General features: G+C 54.1%; 2 protein-coding genes across 17 annotated transcripts in view; one reads left to right on the top strand and one right to left on the bottom strand.

Moving 5' to 3' along the window:
- MBP (myelin basic protein) overlaps positions 1-9,382 on the top strand; it is a 94,072-nt gene extending 84,690 nt beyond the window's left edge. For 2 of the 11 annotated variants that reach the window (XM_036884176.2, XM_036884174.2), the window contains 5 exons: positions 578-682; positions 1,754-1,789; positions 2,177-2,209; positions 5,577-5,699; positions 8,254-9,382. In XM_036884176.2, the coding sequence (XP_036740071.1) occupies positions 578-682; positions 1,754-1,789; positions 2,177-2,209; positions 5,577-5,699; positions 8,254-8,298 (342 nt within the window). In that variant the 3' untranslated portion in view covers positions 8,299-9,382. Of the gene's footprint in view, positions 1-577; positions 683-1,753; positions 1,790-2,176; positions 2,210-5,576; positions 5,700-5,991; positions 6,265-8,253 lie in introns of those variants that run through there. The other 9 variants (XM_036884177.2, XM_036884175.2, XM_057504297.1 and 6 more) reach the window with 8 other exon arrangements.
- Positions 9,383-10,405: 1,023 nt separating this feature from the next.
- Positions 10,406-16,587, bottom strand: part of ZNF236 (zinc finger protein 236) — a 107,804-nt gene continuing 101,622 nt past the window's right edge. For 3 of the 6 annotated variants that reach the window (XM_036884163.2, XM_057504294.1, XM_036884164.2), the window contains one exon: positions 10,408-16,449. In XM_036884163.2, coding sequence (XP_036740058.2) covers positions 16,325-16,449 — 125 coding nt within the window. In that variant the 3' untranslated portion in view covers positions 10,408-16,324. Of the gene's footprint in view, positions 16,450-16,587 lie in introns of all 6 variants that reach the window. The other 3 variants (XM_057504295.1, XM_036884166.2, XM_036884167.2) reach the window with 2 other exon arrangements.

Here is a 16,587-nt window from a genome sequence, read left to right as displayed (position 1 = left end):
CGCGGGGAAAATCGGGGCAGGCCGCGTGGCACCGCGTCTCCCAGGGCGCCCGGGCCGGAGGAGAGAAGCCGCCGTGCTGGGGCAGGAGCAGGACGCACGGGGGGACAGCGGCGGCGGGGGCTCTGGGCCGGGAGAGGCTGGGACCCCGGGGAGGTGCGCGGCTGGGGTGTGGCTGGGGCGGCAGCCGCGGCGCCGGAGCGAGGACGGGCAGGGGCCCCCGCCGCCCGCCGCCCACCGCCCTGGGGCCACGCCGGCAGCCTGGGGGGCACGGCCTGCCGCCCGCATCTCCCTCCCCGCCCTTCGCAGACCGAGTCGCCGCCAGATGCGCATCCCACCGCCAGCGTCCCACCCCGGGCCCCTGCGGCCGTGCTCCTGCCCTGTGCCCCCTGCCCTCTGCACCCACTGCCCGCCGCGCCCCCTGCCCTCTGTGTCCCCAGCCCTCCACAGGCCTGGCAGTGCTGCATCAGTGGCTTCCTAGCACGAGGTCCAGGTCCAGGGGAGCCCAGACCCACAGAGCGCCCGGGCAGCTCCCTGGGGCCACAGGCCCGTCCTGAGGAGGCTGTGCCCTGTCTTTCAGGATGGGCACCACGCGGCCAGAACCACCCACTACGGCTCCCTGCCCCAGAAGTCGCACGGCCGGCCCCAAGAGGAGCACCCGGTTGTCCACTTCTTCAAGAACATCGTGAGTGCGCCCCTGCCGGCGGCCCGGCCGCAGGGAGGAGGGACTGGGGTCCGAGTCCCTGGGGAGCGGGGATGCCCCTGGGTGTCAGCTGCCCCTCCCTGGGGGGCGCTCATCTCAGGGAGTTCTGTGCCCTTCCAAGGAACCTGCCCCTTTTGCTAAGCTGCTATGAGATGCTCGGTTTAAAACAGGCTCCGCAAAACTACGGGTCAGTGACAAGGGGCTGGGGAGGAGGATGAACAGGCAGAGCCCAGGGCATTTTTAGGGCAGGGCAGCCACTCCGCAGGTCACCGCGATGGTGGCCACACCTCACACAATGTCCAAACCCATGGGACGCGCCGCACAGAGAGGGAGCCCTAACGGGACCCAAGGACGCTGGTCAGTAGTGACGTATCAGTAGGTCGCCAGTCCTAACGACCAAGCCACACTGATGTACAGGGAGACGGCAGGACCCGAGGGGGCGCCCTGGGAGCCCTCGGTGACTTCTCTGCGCATTTTTTCTAGAAACCTAAAACTGCTCTAAAAAATAAAGTCCAGAGACACAGAAGCAAAACCACAATCTTCTAATTAAAAACTTTCTGTGCAGCAGACACTTAAAGATGATAGTTTGCATGTTCGTACGTGGGTTTTAGAAGCCACAGACCTGAGGGCATTCCTTCTGAATATCGGGGGACACTTTTCTTCCAACCTCAAAGAAGGGTGGTGGTGAGTGAAGTTCGCCGTCACCCTCAGTGTCTAACGGATGTGTCAGAGGACGCACGCTGAGACGCGCAGCTCCTAGCTGTAGAGCCTCTGCTGTGCTCCCCGTCCTCGGAAGTACGGCCCGGTGCCCCGGGAGAGCTGCCGAGCACCGGATGATTTCAGGTTCTCACGTTCTGTGTTTCCATTCAACTAGGACAGAAATGGGGAAGCCAGGCAGTGTGCGTGGCTTCCCATCTCTAATAGACGAAGACCCTGTCCGCAAACGGGGGCTAGTCAGGAACAAGGAGGGGACAAATGCGACTCAGACAAAGAGGGTCAGGGCTACTGTGGAGGGGGGTCCCGTCCCCTCACCTTTCCCTGTGTGTCTTGTAGGTGACACCTCGCACACCTCCTCCATCGCAAGGAAAGGTAAGAGCTCTGAACCTCTTGATGAATCATCACTTCATGTCTAGATCTTCCCCCAAATCTCTAAATGTACCAAAGAGAGGGCTGGACCCATAGCTACCTGACTTCATCCCAGAATGCTCTGCCGTGTGGATCCCAGGCTGAGAAGTGCATGGCGGTTGCCCCTCCTACGACCGTGCAGACAGAGCCAGTGGATCCCACACTCCTTCCCTCTAAGCCCCCCTCGGAAGCATCCCTGAGAAGCTCCAGGTGGCCGCCGCCAACCCCTGGGATATGCAGTGTGAAAATACCTGCCTGCCGTCTCAGTGCTAGATTGATTTGTTCCTTGTTTATTGTAAGAATGTTCTTTGCCTGCACTGACCCCAGTGTCATTCTCTCTTCCTCACACAGGGCCGGGGACTGTCCCTGGGCAGACTTAGCTGGGTAGGTGACAAACGCGTGCCATGCAGCGTCCTCTCCCTTCCCGTCCTCACAGCCCCTCACCTTTACATTCTGCTCTGTTTCCATTGCTCTGCGGCCTCACCTTTCTCTCCCGCCAAGCCAGGCTTGTCCAGCTCTGGGGGCTGTGTTCTCTCCCTGAGGGAGATGGGCGCTTCCCCGCAGCTGGCTTCCAGCAGGGCCCAGGCCTCCAGGCCAAGCCCAGCATCCCCAAGGGCTCCCAGAGGACTGGGCCGGGCGCCTGCCTGGGGCAAGAGCAGTGCCCTGTTTAGGGAACCCCCGGCTTCCTCCCAGGGCTACGAGAGCCCAGTCCCAGCAGCCTGAGGGTGGGCCTGTCTCAACAAGCAGCCCTCCCTCCGGTGCTGGAGTTTTGTTGAGGAACAATGACACTGCTAAGGAGAGAGAAAGATGCTGAATCCAGTCATCTGGTTTATAATAACCTCATCAATCCCAAGATGCTGGTCTTGTCTGTGTTTCAGTAATCACTGAAGCTTAGACAGCAAGCCACCAGGGAGACCCTTTTTGGAACATTAGGCTTTGTAATACTGAGAACAAGGGGGTCAATGAAGATTTTAAATGGCCAATTTGCTCACTTTCTAGATACTAGTGATTATTGTTGTCTGGGCCAACTTAAAATGCCTCTCAGTGTATTCTAACCAAACTTATACACAGTAGCTACTAGTAAGTACTACACATGGTTCTTACATAAAAGTCAACATTTTTAGAAGAAAAACCACTAACCTATGGCCAGGGATTATCTGTCTTCAGAAGCCCATACACTGTTCTCTAGGGCAACGCCTCCATGTGCACGGCTGGATTAATAAGCATCATGTGGATGGAAGGATGGATGGATGGATGGATAGATAGGTGGATGGAAAGAAAGAACAAGGAAGGACAAAAAAACAGAAAGGGAGGGAAAGGGGTCGAGGGTGCCCTCAGAGACAAGGAGACGATTCTGTAAAGGTCTTGAATTGCTCCAAAACATTATTACATGGACTTACGAACTGAGTTTTTGCTGGAACATTTTCCATACAGACATGTGAGCCCTTCTCTGACCTAACGCTTTCACAAAAGGATGATAATGACAGAAAGCTTGCATGGGAGAGTGCTCACAGCCAGTTCTTGACTTTCTGTGCTGGCAGGAGACAAAGATGATACTGAAGAATGAAATTCAGTTTTGACCCAGAAATCTTATTTTAATAACCGCTTGATCTGCCTCTTAACTTCCTAGGCGCCGACCCTGAGCACTGTGCAGCCCCCCCAGGAGGCGCAGTGAGGGCAGGGCAGACCGGCCTCCCGCCGTCCCTGCAGGCCTCTGTGCCTGGCTGCTGACCAGGAGGACCCCTGCATGCCTTTCCACCCCTCCGTTTTGGTCCTACTAATGTTTGTTAAATTTCTCTTTCTTCAAAGCAAAGTTCTCTGTACTTCGTTTGCTTGTGTGTCTGTTCTCTAGAGCTGCAGGACTGTCTTGCTGTTTGCAGTTTCTGAAAAAGTCCCCACATCCCTTTTGTAAACTATATTGTATGTTTTCTGGTAAATTCTAGGTTGTCCAAAGAAACAAAGGACCAAGAATTTGAAAGGAGGAAGAGTCGAGCAGACTGTCAATCTGAAAAGCAATCATTAAGTCATTTCTCAGAAGTGTTTAACTTTTGCAGGGAAGCAATAGAACGATTTGGTGCTGGCAAGTGGGTGTGATTTTCTACCATTGCATGTGTGCCTACACTGGGCACCACAGCTGTTAGCCGTCCCCCCTCCTTCTGTGCCATCATAGAGCAGGTGCCTGCAAACCTCCTGACTCGGGGCAGTGCCGACCTTCCTCTGTCTCTGGTCTTAAACCTTCTCTGCCACACTCTCTGTCCCTCGCAACACTTGATAACCCTCGAAACCAAATCTTCCATGGCGGCATCCGCCTCAGTCCTGAGTGGCCAGTGTCTGTCCCCAAGTCCAGGCTGCATGACAAGGAAACCATAGAAGTAGCTTGGAGAGGGGAACCTGGTCAGATGGCCCAGCTCCAGTCCTGCCAAAACTGAGTGGCGGACTGGATGACCCTTGAAACTTCTAGACCCCATCTCCAAGGAAAGGGGTGCATTAGAAGGTTCCCAAGTTCCCTCCTGCCTGAAAACACGTTTATGAAACTTAAAAGGATTGCAGGCTGACGCAGGGGGTTCTGGGGTCTCCATCAGGGCACGGTTTGGGTTTGTTTACTAGAATTCTCAGGACAGGACCCTATGGAGAGTCTCCATTTCTTGTTGCAAAGCTAAGTGAGATCTCAGACCCTGACGTGGCGAGGAGGGCCCGAGCCGAGAGTGCACAGCAGCCTGCCCACCTGCGGGTACCACACAATCGGCTGGGGCACCCTGCCCCCAGGTGTGGGCGGGTCCACCAACCCAAGGCCTGTTTGCCTGCTTATAGTCGATGCTCTCATTTGAAACCAGAACACGCTGAAAAATAAAATGGTCCTAGGGACACAAATATATTTCAGCAGGCATTTGTCACTACTATGTGCCACAGAGCAAACTTTCTTAGCTTCCCTGCAGTGAGAAGGCTGGTTGGAGGCAGGGGCTGGCCGCAGTGCAACATCTTGCTGCCACAGTGATGGCAGGCAGGCCAGTCCTAGCTGCGTCCTCAGGGCACACGTCCATTGACTCACGGCATCCACATAGCAGCTCTGTAGGGAAGAGACCATTACTGCCCCCATTCTATGGAAGAGGAAACCAAAGTCAGAGAGGTTCCGACACTTGCCCCAGGTCACATGCCGGCGGGCAGGCTGAGACGGCTCAGGTGGCTGGTGCCTGGGGTGGGCTCTGCTGCGCAGCATGGGAACTTGGCTGGCCAGCCCTGACCTGCGCCCTTGCATCTGACCAGCTGGAGAGCCTCAGGCCCTACCTAGGAGGCGCAGGTCCCAGGCCCACAGGGCCACGCTCCAGGTGCCCCAGCCATGGCCGGGGCTGCTGGTCATCCGTGGAGAGACTCCCCAAGGCCAGAGAATTAAGAATTTTGTCCTTAGGCCTTAGAAAGGTCCGAGCTGGGAAATGTCACTGAGCCCCTCCTGGTGCCGCAGATGCTCAGCAGAGCCGAGCAGACATGGACAGTCTGTGCAGACGAGGGGCACGCGGTGCCTCCTGAGAGAGGGTGTGCCCGTTTCGGGACCCCGGGTGCTCCCTTCCCGCAGCCCGCATGGGTAAAGGGTCTTCTCTTCAACCACATGGCGTGAAGGGAAGCGGCTGCTGCAGGCAGAGGTCTGGTCTTTACGTGAAATCAGCAGGCACGCATCTGGGAACACGCCGGCAGTCGGGCTGGCAGCACCGGGCAGAGCTCTCCGCTCAGCCCAGCCGCCTCTGCTGTCTTACAGGGGGCCGAGGGGCAGAGGCCGGGATTCGGCTATGGAGGCCGGGCTTCCGACTACAAATCTGCTCACAAGGGGCTCAAGGGGGCCCATGACGCCCAGGGCACGCTTTCCAAGATCTTCAAACTGGTAACGTAACCCTTCTGGACATTGGGGCGCGCTGGGGCCGGGGGTGCCGGGGGCGCTGGGGTGGCCTCCTGGCCTCTTCCCGCTGCTTTCCCACAAGGCAGTGCGGCCCGCTTGCCCATGCAGCAAGCATTTCTCCAGGGCTTCCTGGGCGAGCTCTGTGCCCCATGCAGCACCCTGGGGAGCTTGCGGTGGGTGGCACCAGGCTCTGGCCGGGCCCTGGGAGGTGGGGGCAGCCGGGGGTACTGACCCCTTCTGGAAGGTCAGGCCAAAGCAGCAGCATCTCTGCCCCCAGGGAGGGCGCAGGAGCCAAGCTGACAAAGGGCTGCCCCCGGGCAGACGCGAGGCCCCCAGGAGGGCCATCTCATCGACTAACACAGGCGTCGTCATCACATGGACACAAGCCCACTATCTGTTAGCGCTGTGGCCTTGACCTGTGACCTGAGACGGGGTTTCCTCCTCTAAAAATAGGGTAACGTAGGATGAAAACTGTTGTGAGGGGAGACGGTGGTGAGCGCGTGCACTGTGCTCAGTGAGGTGTCCTGCGCAGGGATGCATAGAAACGAGCTGCACTACCGCTAGTAACAATGCCAGCCTTGATGGTGGCTGTCCCAATGGGCAGGCCTCAGGATCAACACAGCCACAGGCTTGCCCCTGTGGGTGAGCGGCAGACTGGTCGAGTGCCCCCAGCACAGGGGCTGAGTCCAGGCCATCTGTGCGAGCGCACCGGGGGCCAGAGGCTGCCCGGCGGGCAGGGCACCTGTGGGTGCTCTTTGGGTGCTGGGAGCACCTCACCCAGTCCAGAGCCTTCCAAGGAGCATGTGTCCCAGTGCTGGGGTGAGGTGGTCGGGAGGACGCAGGGCGGAAGTCAGGTAGGCAGCTGCAACCCAGGGAGGGTGGCTGGGCAAGGCCTCCCTGAGCCGGTGACATTTGGCAAAGACGTGAAGGAGAGGAGGGGCTGGCCACACTAGGGGAGGGGCGGCGTTCCAGCCGAGGGAGGCCAAAGGCCGGCCCGGTGCAGGAGGGGAGGTGGTGAGCAGGGGGAGGGAAGGGGCTCCCCGGGGCCCTGCGACCCGCCTGAGGGCGCTGACGGCGACTGGAAGAGGGCGTCCCCGGGTGCCAGTGCTCTGGGGGTCTTGGCCATCTACGACCGTCTCCTGTTCTCAGGACACCCGCCGGGGCCACAGCAGGCGACGCTAACATTGAAGGCTCTGCCGCGCAGGGCTTTGCTGCGTCCCCGCGTGAGGTCTGACAGCTGCACGGCCGGGCCGGGCTCCCCGTGGGCTCAGGTCACCGCGGTCAGGGCTCAGTGTCTGCCCTCAGGACAGAAGGCTCCCCCAACCCCGAACACCACTGATCAGAGAGCTCTGCCCTGTGCAACTACCCTCTCACTGGCTTATTGGTCCATCACGGGTTTACAGCTCACAGTGGAACAGTTTGTTCTGTAACCCAAGTACATATGGATTCGGTCACCTAATCTCGGAGTCAGCATCAGGTCCGGGTGTGGGTGTGTCCCGTGTCTGGGCTGCACGGGCTGCACTGGGAGAGCTCGCGGGTGTGGGGTCCCGCCCGTGGGTCTGCCTACTACATATCGGGTAAAAGGCAGGCAGGGCCCACTCCTCACAGAAAATTCTGAGGCAAATCTGAGTGAGGAAATAAGTTCTACCCCAAACACTCAAGAGACCATCACGTTATACTTGCTGGTGCTGAGCCGTGGAGCATGATGGTAAGACAGTGAGGGTGGGGATCCCGTGGGATCCCAAGGCCCAAACCAGACTGTGATCGGAACAGCAGTGCTTCCACCAGGGACCCGGGACCTGGCCCAGAGGTCTCCCGTGAAGCCCAGACCACTCGGTGCTCCCCGGGGCTCCCTGCACCCGCGTGTCCCAGGGCAGAGCCGGATGCCTGCAGATGTAGGTTTCCCTCTGGTCTGAGGCGTACAGACGTGCCCTACTGGGTGACTACTATGCTCCCAGCTGACAGGTGGTAGGGAGGCCTTGCTGAGCTGGGGTCTCCCTTTAGGTAATGTGGTTTCCAGAATTTCCAAAATCCAGAAGCCATGTCAATTCATGGCTTAAGACCCCTTAAAGTCCAAGTCTGTGGACGGCCCCTCTGTGGCGCTGCACCTTGTGGGGCAGAAGCGGGGCCGAGGAAGAGGGGGGGCCCAGGGATGAGGCGCGGCTGGTTCTTTGCTGGGGGCTGTGGCAACTGGGGGCTCATCAGCACCGAAGCCTCTCGTAGGTGCGGTTGTCACTGTCACTGTCACAGACAGCTTCCCCAGCCACCCTGGCGTCTGGAATCTCCAGCCCCAGAAGTAAAGCCCCCATGCCGCATAGTAACACGGCCGTGTTCCTGCAGTGGGCATCAGCTCCCGGGGTCCTGGGGACCGAACGGAAGGGAAGGGGTCTGTGGTCCTTTAAAACTCCGCACCTGCCGAAGGACGCTGTGGGCCACGGCACGGCAGGGTCCGCCCCACGGGGCACGTGCCCATCGCCGGGCGCGGAGGGCCGCCCGCGGGGCAGGGCCACGCTCACCCGCCTCTGCTTCCTTTTCTCAGGGAGGAAGAGACGGCCGCTCCGGGTCGCCCATGGCTAGACGCTGAGGCCCCGCCTCGCCACCGAGCCCCGTCCTGCGCTTCCTAACCCACCGCGCCCGATCCTAACGCGCTCGCCCCCTTCCCAGTCGCAGCAGCGACCTCGCCTAACGCCCGCGGCGCCGGCACGCGCCCCCTGCAGGCCGCTCCTGGCCCGGCAGCGGCTCGGCGCGGGCGCGGACGGAACCGGCCCCGGACCCCCGCCGCCGGGCCCGCGGGCCGTGCGGGCACCGCCGTGGAGACGCTGCCGCGGGGACGGGAGCGCGGGGGGCTGCGTCCCTCCGGCGGGCCGGCCCTGCCTGCGCGCCCCGGGAGCACGGCCCGGGGACGCGCAGGCCGGGAGGCTCGCACCGAGGCGGCTTCGGTACGTGGCGGCGGCGGGCAGCTGAGACGAGCCCAGGCGGCGGCCCGGCCGGGGCGCCGCACGCAGACGAGATGGGCGCGGGGCGCGGCGGAGGCCGGGCGGCGGCCTCGAGCGGGACACGGATCTTGGGGACGTCGGGAGCCCGGGCACCGGCGCGGCCTCGGCGACGGGCTGTGTCCCGCCGGAGCCCGGCCGACGGTGCGGGGAGACGCGTCGTCTCCGAGCGGCACGAGGAGTTTTCTGGTGGCCTCGCAGTGCACACTGGTCTTGTGGACGGCGGACGGTGGCCCGCGGCGCGTCACCACGGCGGTGCCCGTGACCTACTAACCCCCTGCCCGCCCGCTAACCCTGCCCCCACGCCGCCCCCCGGTAACGTGCTGACCCCCGAGCTGCGCAGCGCGCACGGGCCGCGCGAAGAGCCCGGGCTGCCGCCCGTCTCCCAGAGCGAAGATGCGGAGCAGCCGCGCGACGCCGGAAGGCCGCTAACCCGCTTCTAACCCGACCGAGCGGCGTGCATTTAACACGGTTAACACACAGCCCAGTCCTGACGGTAAGAGAGAGAAGCAAGGAACACATGTTTGGAAACAAAACCTCCAGGTCGCCCGGCACGCGCTCCACCACTTGGAGCCGAGCGACCGTCCGTGGCCCCGCGGGAGGGCGCGCACTGTGGCGACGGGCCCCGGGGAGAGCACCGTCCCCGAGTGTCACAATAAAGCAAACGTTCAACGACGTCTGCGTGGCTGTCTCCTTCCCTCCTCCCGGCCGGCAGGGCGCGAGCCCGCGGGAGGCGGAGGCCACGGCCCCCGGCGAGCGGGAGTCGCCCGCAGGGCTGCCTGCGGGAAGGGGCGGCGCGCGGCTTGGGCGCTGGCAAGACAAGGGGGGCGGCGGTTCTGAGCCGGGAGCCCCCTGACTCACAAGGAAGAGGTTCGTCCGTGTGTCTTCAGACCATGTTTCAAAGTGGATTTTCATTTTATTACCTTACCATCATGTCAACGCTTCAGTTAATAGGAACTGCTGAATCTCTGAAAATTTACTGTTTGCCACCCAGAAACATCGACAATTATAGTGATTTGGGAAATTTCGGGTTAGCTGCTTTTGATTATGATTATTCTCTTTCAAAAAGAAAAACCTTTTTTTGTTTTGTTTTGCTTTTAACGAAGGTTCCCTCTGCCTCAGTAGCAGCTGTCGGAAGCTGTCCGCACTTGCGGGCCCAGCCGGGGGAGCCCCGGGTGGGGGCGGGGGCAGAATGACCCAGCCAGCTCGGGCCCCTCAGACTCCACATCCAGGCCACCCCCTGCCTCTGCCCTTCTCCGCCCAAACCCTTCTGAACTGAGGCAGTTGGAAAATCACTCAAAGTTAACCACATTTTAAAAATTGCATTCTCTTAGTTGGCAAGCCTATTTTAATGTTACACGTATAGAAAATGCAGTAAGTGGTAAACCGAGGGTATATCCCGGAGTGACATAGTTTGCCATGCTGATACATCATTCAGATAAACATTTTTAAGTATAACAGTGCAAAATCAGAGCTGAAGCATGGAACGCGTGCTTTCACTGAACACTTCTCTAAAGAGGTCTGCATACGTCCGGAAGCTTGAGTGCAAAGTGATCTGTCAGGCTAAGCCCAGGAGGGGGCTGCCGGGGCCCCGCCTCGCCCTCACCTGGGGGGCTTCCCTCAGGGACCCGTTGATAGCAGAGCCATAGGCGCCCAGAGGGCCAATGGACCGAAGGAAGGTCTCCCCATTGGAGCACAAACCACGGACGGTCATGCTTCCAGGGTATCCTGTCGGTGTGCCTGGGCTCCCGCGTGCCGCTCAATCCCGCTGGGACTGTGAAGGTCCCCCTGGTCGCCGGGGCAGGCCTGGCCCTGGAGGGGGTGGAAGGGCTGCAAGTGGGAGGCGCCGGGCACCCAGGGAGCTGACTCTGGACAGAGGGCTGAGGTGAGGACGCAGTCTGGTGGTCAGGTGGGTGCAATGGATGATAGTTCATAGACACTGGAGCGGCTTGCTTTGGCAGCATCTGCCTAGCAAGTGCAATCAATTCTGCACTTTCAAGAAGCACGTTGCTTTCAGGAGGCACCCTCACTGGCCCCCGGAAGGTGAGCTTCGCCCCGCAGGCGGCTGGGGTCCCGCCACAGCCACCTCCGCTCGCTTGCCCCCATGACAGGCCATCACAGGGTGGCCGGGCTGAGTTGCCCCAGGAAGGCATTTCTAGGTCAAGACCACAAGCATTTGTACAAGAACTACCCCTGCCCCCTGTATCAGCACCGGCCAGGGCCCTCTCAGCTCTAAGGCCGTTTCGTTCCTGACTTCAAGCCATGAAAGCTGACTGAGAAGGGCGGGCCAGCAGCGCGAGGCCCCGGGGGCGCTCACGGCCCCTTGGGAAGCCGTGCTGCAGAGGCCCGGCCGGCAGGACCTCTCGTGCTCCGCAAGGGCCCCAGCGCTGCTCAGCCGGCCAGCAGGCCTCTCTGCTGGGGGACGATTTCCCAGGGCCGTTCCTACCAAACAGCCGGGAAAGGCAGCGGGCGAAGGTAGTGCTTGGCTGGCAGGACTGGCAGAAGCGAGAGGCCTACGGGGAACCGTCTCCCAGCACAGCACAGCACAGCCACTGAGCACAGAACCAGGCTGCAGAGTGGGAAGGGATAAAACTCACCAGCCGACTTCAGACACAGGGCACAGGCCTAGGGAGGCGGAGTGGCCCGAGGAAGCCAGCCCGTCAGCACCGTCTGGGCCTGGGCTCCAGGGGCCCTGTTGGCAGCTGGGCCAGGGCACGAGGCAGTTTGTAAACTCACGCCTTTGGGTATGTCTAAATGTGAACACTCTTACACCACAAGTCACTTGTTCTGGAAAACTCTGGAGAAGCACTGTAAGTCGTTGAGGCAGTCCACTGAAGAGGGGACAAATCTTCCATCATCTGCTAATTCAAAAAACCCAACCACCTCCTTCCCCACCCATCATATTTTACAAACCATTAGAGCAACATTCTTCCTACAAACAAGCAAGAATGGCAAAATAGTTTCTTACCATCCCCTCTGAGCAGAGTCTGGGGAAAAATCAAAATCATTTTAGCTATTCCAACCCCAAAATGAATGAAGTCCCCAGCTCTGAGATGGGAACAAGTGGACTAAGAAAAAAACACACTCAATTTCTTATTTCAAGTTGATACTAACTCTATCTATGAGCTTCTAAAAGTTTGAAAATGCTTTTAAAAAGGATTAGGTGCTATAATGTAAACTAACTCCACTGGTATTCGGGGGAGGTCCAATTTCCCATAAATCTTATGAACAGATAAGTGGACATTATGATTCATTTTCAAGTCACTCTCAGAGAGAAGCAAGAAAGCTTTAGATGCCCTCAGGCATGAAGGTGCCCTTACGCTGTGCAAAGCCGGGGGCATCTGTTCCTTGCTGTGTGAACCCACACTGAAAACGTCACCTGGTGAAAAATGTCCATCTTTAAATAGGTGTAACTCACCCCAAACTGGAATAAGTAAATATACAGGAGTTTTAAGATAATACAAAGACTATTTTTATTATTCTTAAAGCCAGTACAGTGGCTTTTGGCATTAACTCCCATTTTGAATACAAAATTGGATTAAATAAATATCATCCAATGTATAAATAGACCATGAAACAATTTTAAAGATTAAAGAGAGTTCTTCTGTAAATAAAAAAAAATTAAAATTTTCTCTAGTGGTGAATCTTGAATCAATCACTTGTCATTTTAGAATTTGTCAACTAGATTACAAATCTTGATTTTAATACACAATTCTTCATGCTGTAAAGCTTTACACATAAAAAAGGTTAAAAAGCACAATCTTTAATGATTACTGCCCATTGCTCCTGCCTCTTACATTGCCACTTGATCTTTATTGTTTAGTGCTTTAAATATATTACTGGTCACCCGAATACACCACCAGCACCTCCATGTGAAGGTGTGTGTGTGGGTCTCTGCGGCGGTGCCACTGGGCAGGGAGGGGGTCACTTCAGAGCAACAGGGACAATGAGGCCCTCGGTTTAGCAACCTTACCAGGCAGAAAAAACATCTTCACCAGGGGTATGCTGGGCTTCTCAACCCTATAAAAAAGTATGCCTGTCCTCACATTTTAAACAAATAAGGTGTAACTAGATTGCAAAAAGCTAGTTTTCTTCAGAATAAGGTAAAGAGAGAGACCCCAAACGTGTGTGTAGTCAGGCACTTTAGAAATTCTATTCTGAGAACTCCAACGCACATTACATGAATAGAGATTAAGTGGCAAAAAGAAGAAATCTCAATTCAGAAGGTATCAATTACATTTCATCTCTGCCTCACTTTATACAATAGATTTTAGAAAAGGGATAAAATACTAATGATCAAAACTTCAGTTAACTTTTGATGAAGGGAAAATAGTCTTCCGCAAAGAGGAAAATCCATGGAAGAGAAATCTACTGCTTTTTGAATCTTGCACCTGTACTACTATGCGCATCTCTTGCATGGAATGGGTAGGAGCACGGCCGAAGTCGGGGACCCCGGGTGGGACTGTAAAGCTCAGGTCCACATGTCCTTAACAAACAACAGAGGGCCAGAGAGCCCACGACATGGTACCAAAGGAACCTTCCCTGGTTAAATGCTGGAAACAGATGAAAGGAAGCTGGATAGAATGATGGGATCACCTCCACGTCTGCCTTGCCACCGGCCAGAGGATGGGCCTACCTGGAGCTGGAGGCCGGCAGGTTGGCCCTACTCCGTGCACGATTTTCTTGCTTCCAGTCCAAGCACCCAAGTGTTAATTGGGGGAAAAGGAGGGCTTGGGGGTAGGAGCATTTGAGTTTACATTTTGAAAAGATGTTATTTTAATCTATAGCCTATGAAAATATGCCCACTAGTGCATCCCTAATGGCTGGATCCTGTGCGTACCAGCTGCCGCCCCATCGCAGGAGTGCCCAGTTCTAAGTGCAGTGTCTGTGGAAAGGTAACCCATCTTTTCCACTGTTTAAGTGCTTCACAGTTATTCTACCACAAAAGTGGGCTAACAACAGTCGTGAACATTCAGAGGGAGTTAAATGTTCAGGGTATTGTTCAGCATGGCCAATTATGAGAATGACAGTAATGACATATGTAGCTAAAAGAGATGACATGCCTGTCATTGGCCCCATCCTGATTTTTAAGGTATGAAGCTCTTCAAACAGACTCTGCAAGGGTTAAGCTTCATCGTCTGGACTTCACAGAGGTCCAGAAAATATGATTTGAAGTTCTTTTCTGTTAAAAATTGTCTTGAAATTAATTCATGTGCCAAACGATTCTATATTAAATATTTTAAAAAATCACATTTCCTCGCTTCACTTTTTATTATTATTACAAAGCAGATATGCTATGATGAGGTATTTCTAAAAATAGTTATCTAATCCTCAGCACTCTGCTTATGCAGGAGGCCAGAAATCTCATCAGACTTTTTAATCAATGAGTGAAATACAAAGAACAATCTGTACTCCACCAAAGGTTCAAGTGAAATCATGTCTTTACAAAACCTTACATCCTCAAGAAATGTTTTGCAAAGCAGCAACTTTTATAATTAGGAAATAAATCGAAATAATACATTAATGTCTCATGTTTGCTAATAAATTAAGAAAACTCACAAAATGGATCAATAGATTTTTTTTTCCTTTTCTTTAAACCAAAATAAAAGTTAGCTTTAGATTCACTTGGTAAGGCCTTAAACAGGCAGTCACCAATAGAGTTTCCCTAAACTATGCTTTCTGTACAATTAGGAATTAAATCCCTTTTAGAGACTCTCCTGAGATGATATTTAATGCTACAACCAAAATAAATAACCTAGCAAGGACAAATAATTTTTTTTTAATTCTAGTAATTTCAACTTTGGGGATATTTGCTCACCAAAATTCATCAATATTTCTAAAATTTTTAAATACAAAATTATAAAAGAAAAGTGCATTAGAAGTAGAACCTTTAAAACTCTGGCACAATTACAGTTATTCTGAACATACTGAACTACAGCCAGGTATACACACTGACATTCAAAGAAAACTTCAGGATATATAATAAATCCAGTATCACAAGAATAAGTCAAATAAGGCTTTTTTCCTTAAAAAAATATACAATACACAAGCAGTTTGAAAAAAGAAATATTATTTAACAGTTCTCTGACTTAAATATTTTTACATAACAAGTTTTTATATCACAAATATTATTTATATACATATGCCAAAGTGAACAACAAAAATTTTGAATCCAAAGATGCCCTCTCAAAAAATAAGAGTGAAATGTTTCTTTCTTTAGGAATCCCAGATGAGCTCCTCCCTTAATATACACAGTCCACATGCCAGTTACAACAACACCACTCTCTTCTGAAATCAGGGAGGCAACGGGAGAAAATAAAGGCAATTATTCTTCAGGAAAACAAAAAGAGAACAAAAAACAACCCCAGCTTTATGTTACAATGAAAAAGATATCCATTTATTAAGAAAATGAATACAATACTGATCTGAAGTGCTCAGAGGGAGGGAGACACTGGTGCTCTCGCTCTGTAGCCAGGACTAGTGCTTATATTTACAAAATATACTGTTCAGCCACACAGAGGCCCATATATCTGACTATGTACATATGTATTTATATATAGAACATATAAATAATTTCAAAGGAGAAATTCACATGAAATAAAGAACTTTCCATCTTTGGAATGCTGTAGGGACACACACACCCCGACCCAGCACGGGGTGGGGTCTGGTCTGGGACAAGTTTACTGTGGCACCACTGATGGTATCAAAGAATTCCCTGAAATAAAAAATACACCTGCTTATGCATGAAGAGAAAATCATGGGGCTTGTATGGGTTCTCATCCTTAAACTACATATATAATTCTTAATTACTGGGTGGGCAGGGCCGTAGTTACTTTGTTCCTAGGAGGCAATTCTGTTCTTCCTATTTGTAATGTATGGCTTGTGCTTTCTGAAAAAATCTAACCCAAGTACCTGAATACTGATTTCTGAAATGAGGGTGGCATCGTCCAGTGCAGACAGCTGGGTCCGTATCTGTATGTCAGGGTTACAACTGCCCTTGGTTATGCCCCAGATGCTGCATTCTTCTAACTAAAGACTAGGTGATCTGCAGTGGAGAGAGAATTGGTCCAGCCATCTCTCAAGATAATTAGTTATATTAACTTATGGTAGACTAAAAAGAGTCAAGTTCTAATTTCAAAATGCACAGAGAAAAAAATGGAAAGACTTCTCTGTGTTCTAGTATTTTTTCTGAACTTCACGCACCTATCTTATGTTTGTTTTATAAGCTATGCTTCTTATAACAGAAAGCATGAAGGAAAATCTATCTTAACTTTTCCATGTTATTTTTGTCTTTGCTAATACAAAGAAATCACACTACAGTGGCCGAAGGATCCAGTCAACCTCTCTTACACCAGACACATGGCCGCAGGGCAGGAGGCCCGCCCACTGCAGTACCTGAGCTCAGGGATTTGCAGACAGAGGAGACGCCGCACTGACGTCTTCCCCAGTTTTTCCTGTAGGTCTCTAAAAGACGACGATTCTTTAGATAATTTTATAGCTAAAAACTACTGTGGTAACATTTTTAACACTTGAAGCTTCAAAAACAGAAATCCCAAGTGCTTTGTTCTTCACAACATGTACTGCAGACACGGGGTCCCCAGGTGCCATCAGGCAGCGTCAGAACACATTGGCCAGGGCCTGCCACTCGCTTGCCGACTCCGGCACCACCTCCTCCAGCTGAAGGGTCCGGCTCAGCTCCTCTCCTCCCTGCTCCTGGTGGCTGGCAGAGTCTTGCAAAGCTCCTGCGGTGCAGACAAGGAAATGACAGGCTGAGTCTGAGACACTCAGTGTCACAAAATTAATCACACTTAGATAAAGGCCACCTAAAGAGAGAGGGCACATTTCCCAACTGATTTGCTCACCATCCCAGTGGAAAGAGA

Source organism: Manis pentadactyla, chromosome 6, assembly GCF_030020395.1.
Source record: "Manis pentadactyla isolate mManPen7 chromosome 6, mManPen7.hap1, whole genome shotgun sequence".
In the NCBI taxonomy this organism is placed as follows: domain Eukaryota; kingdom Metazoa; phylum Chordata; class Mammalia; order Pholidota; family Manidae; genus Manis; species Manis pentadactyla.
The sequence above is the reverse complement of the archived record's forward strand: the minus strand, read 5'-3'. Positions and strand labels throughout refer to the sequence as shown.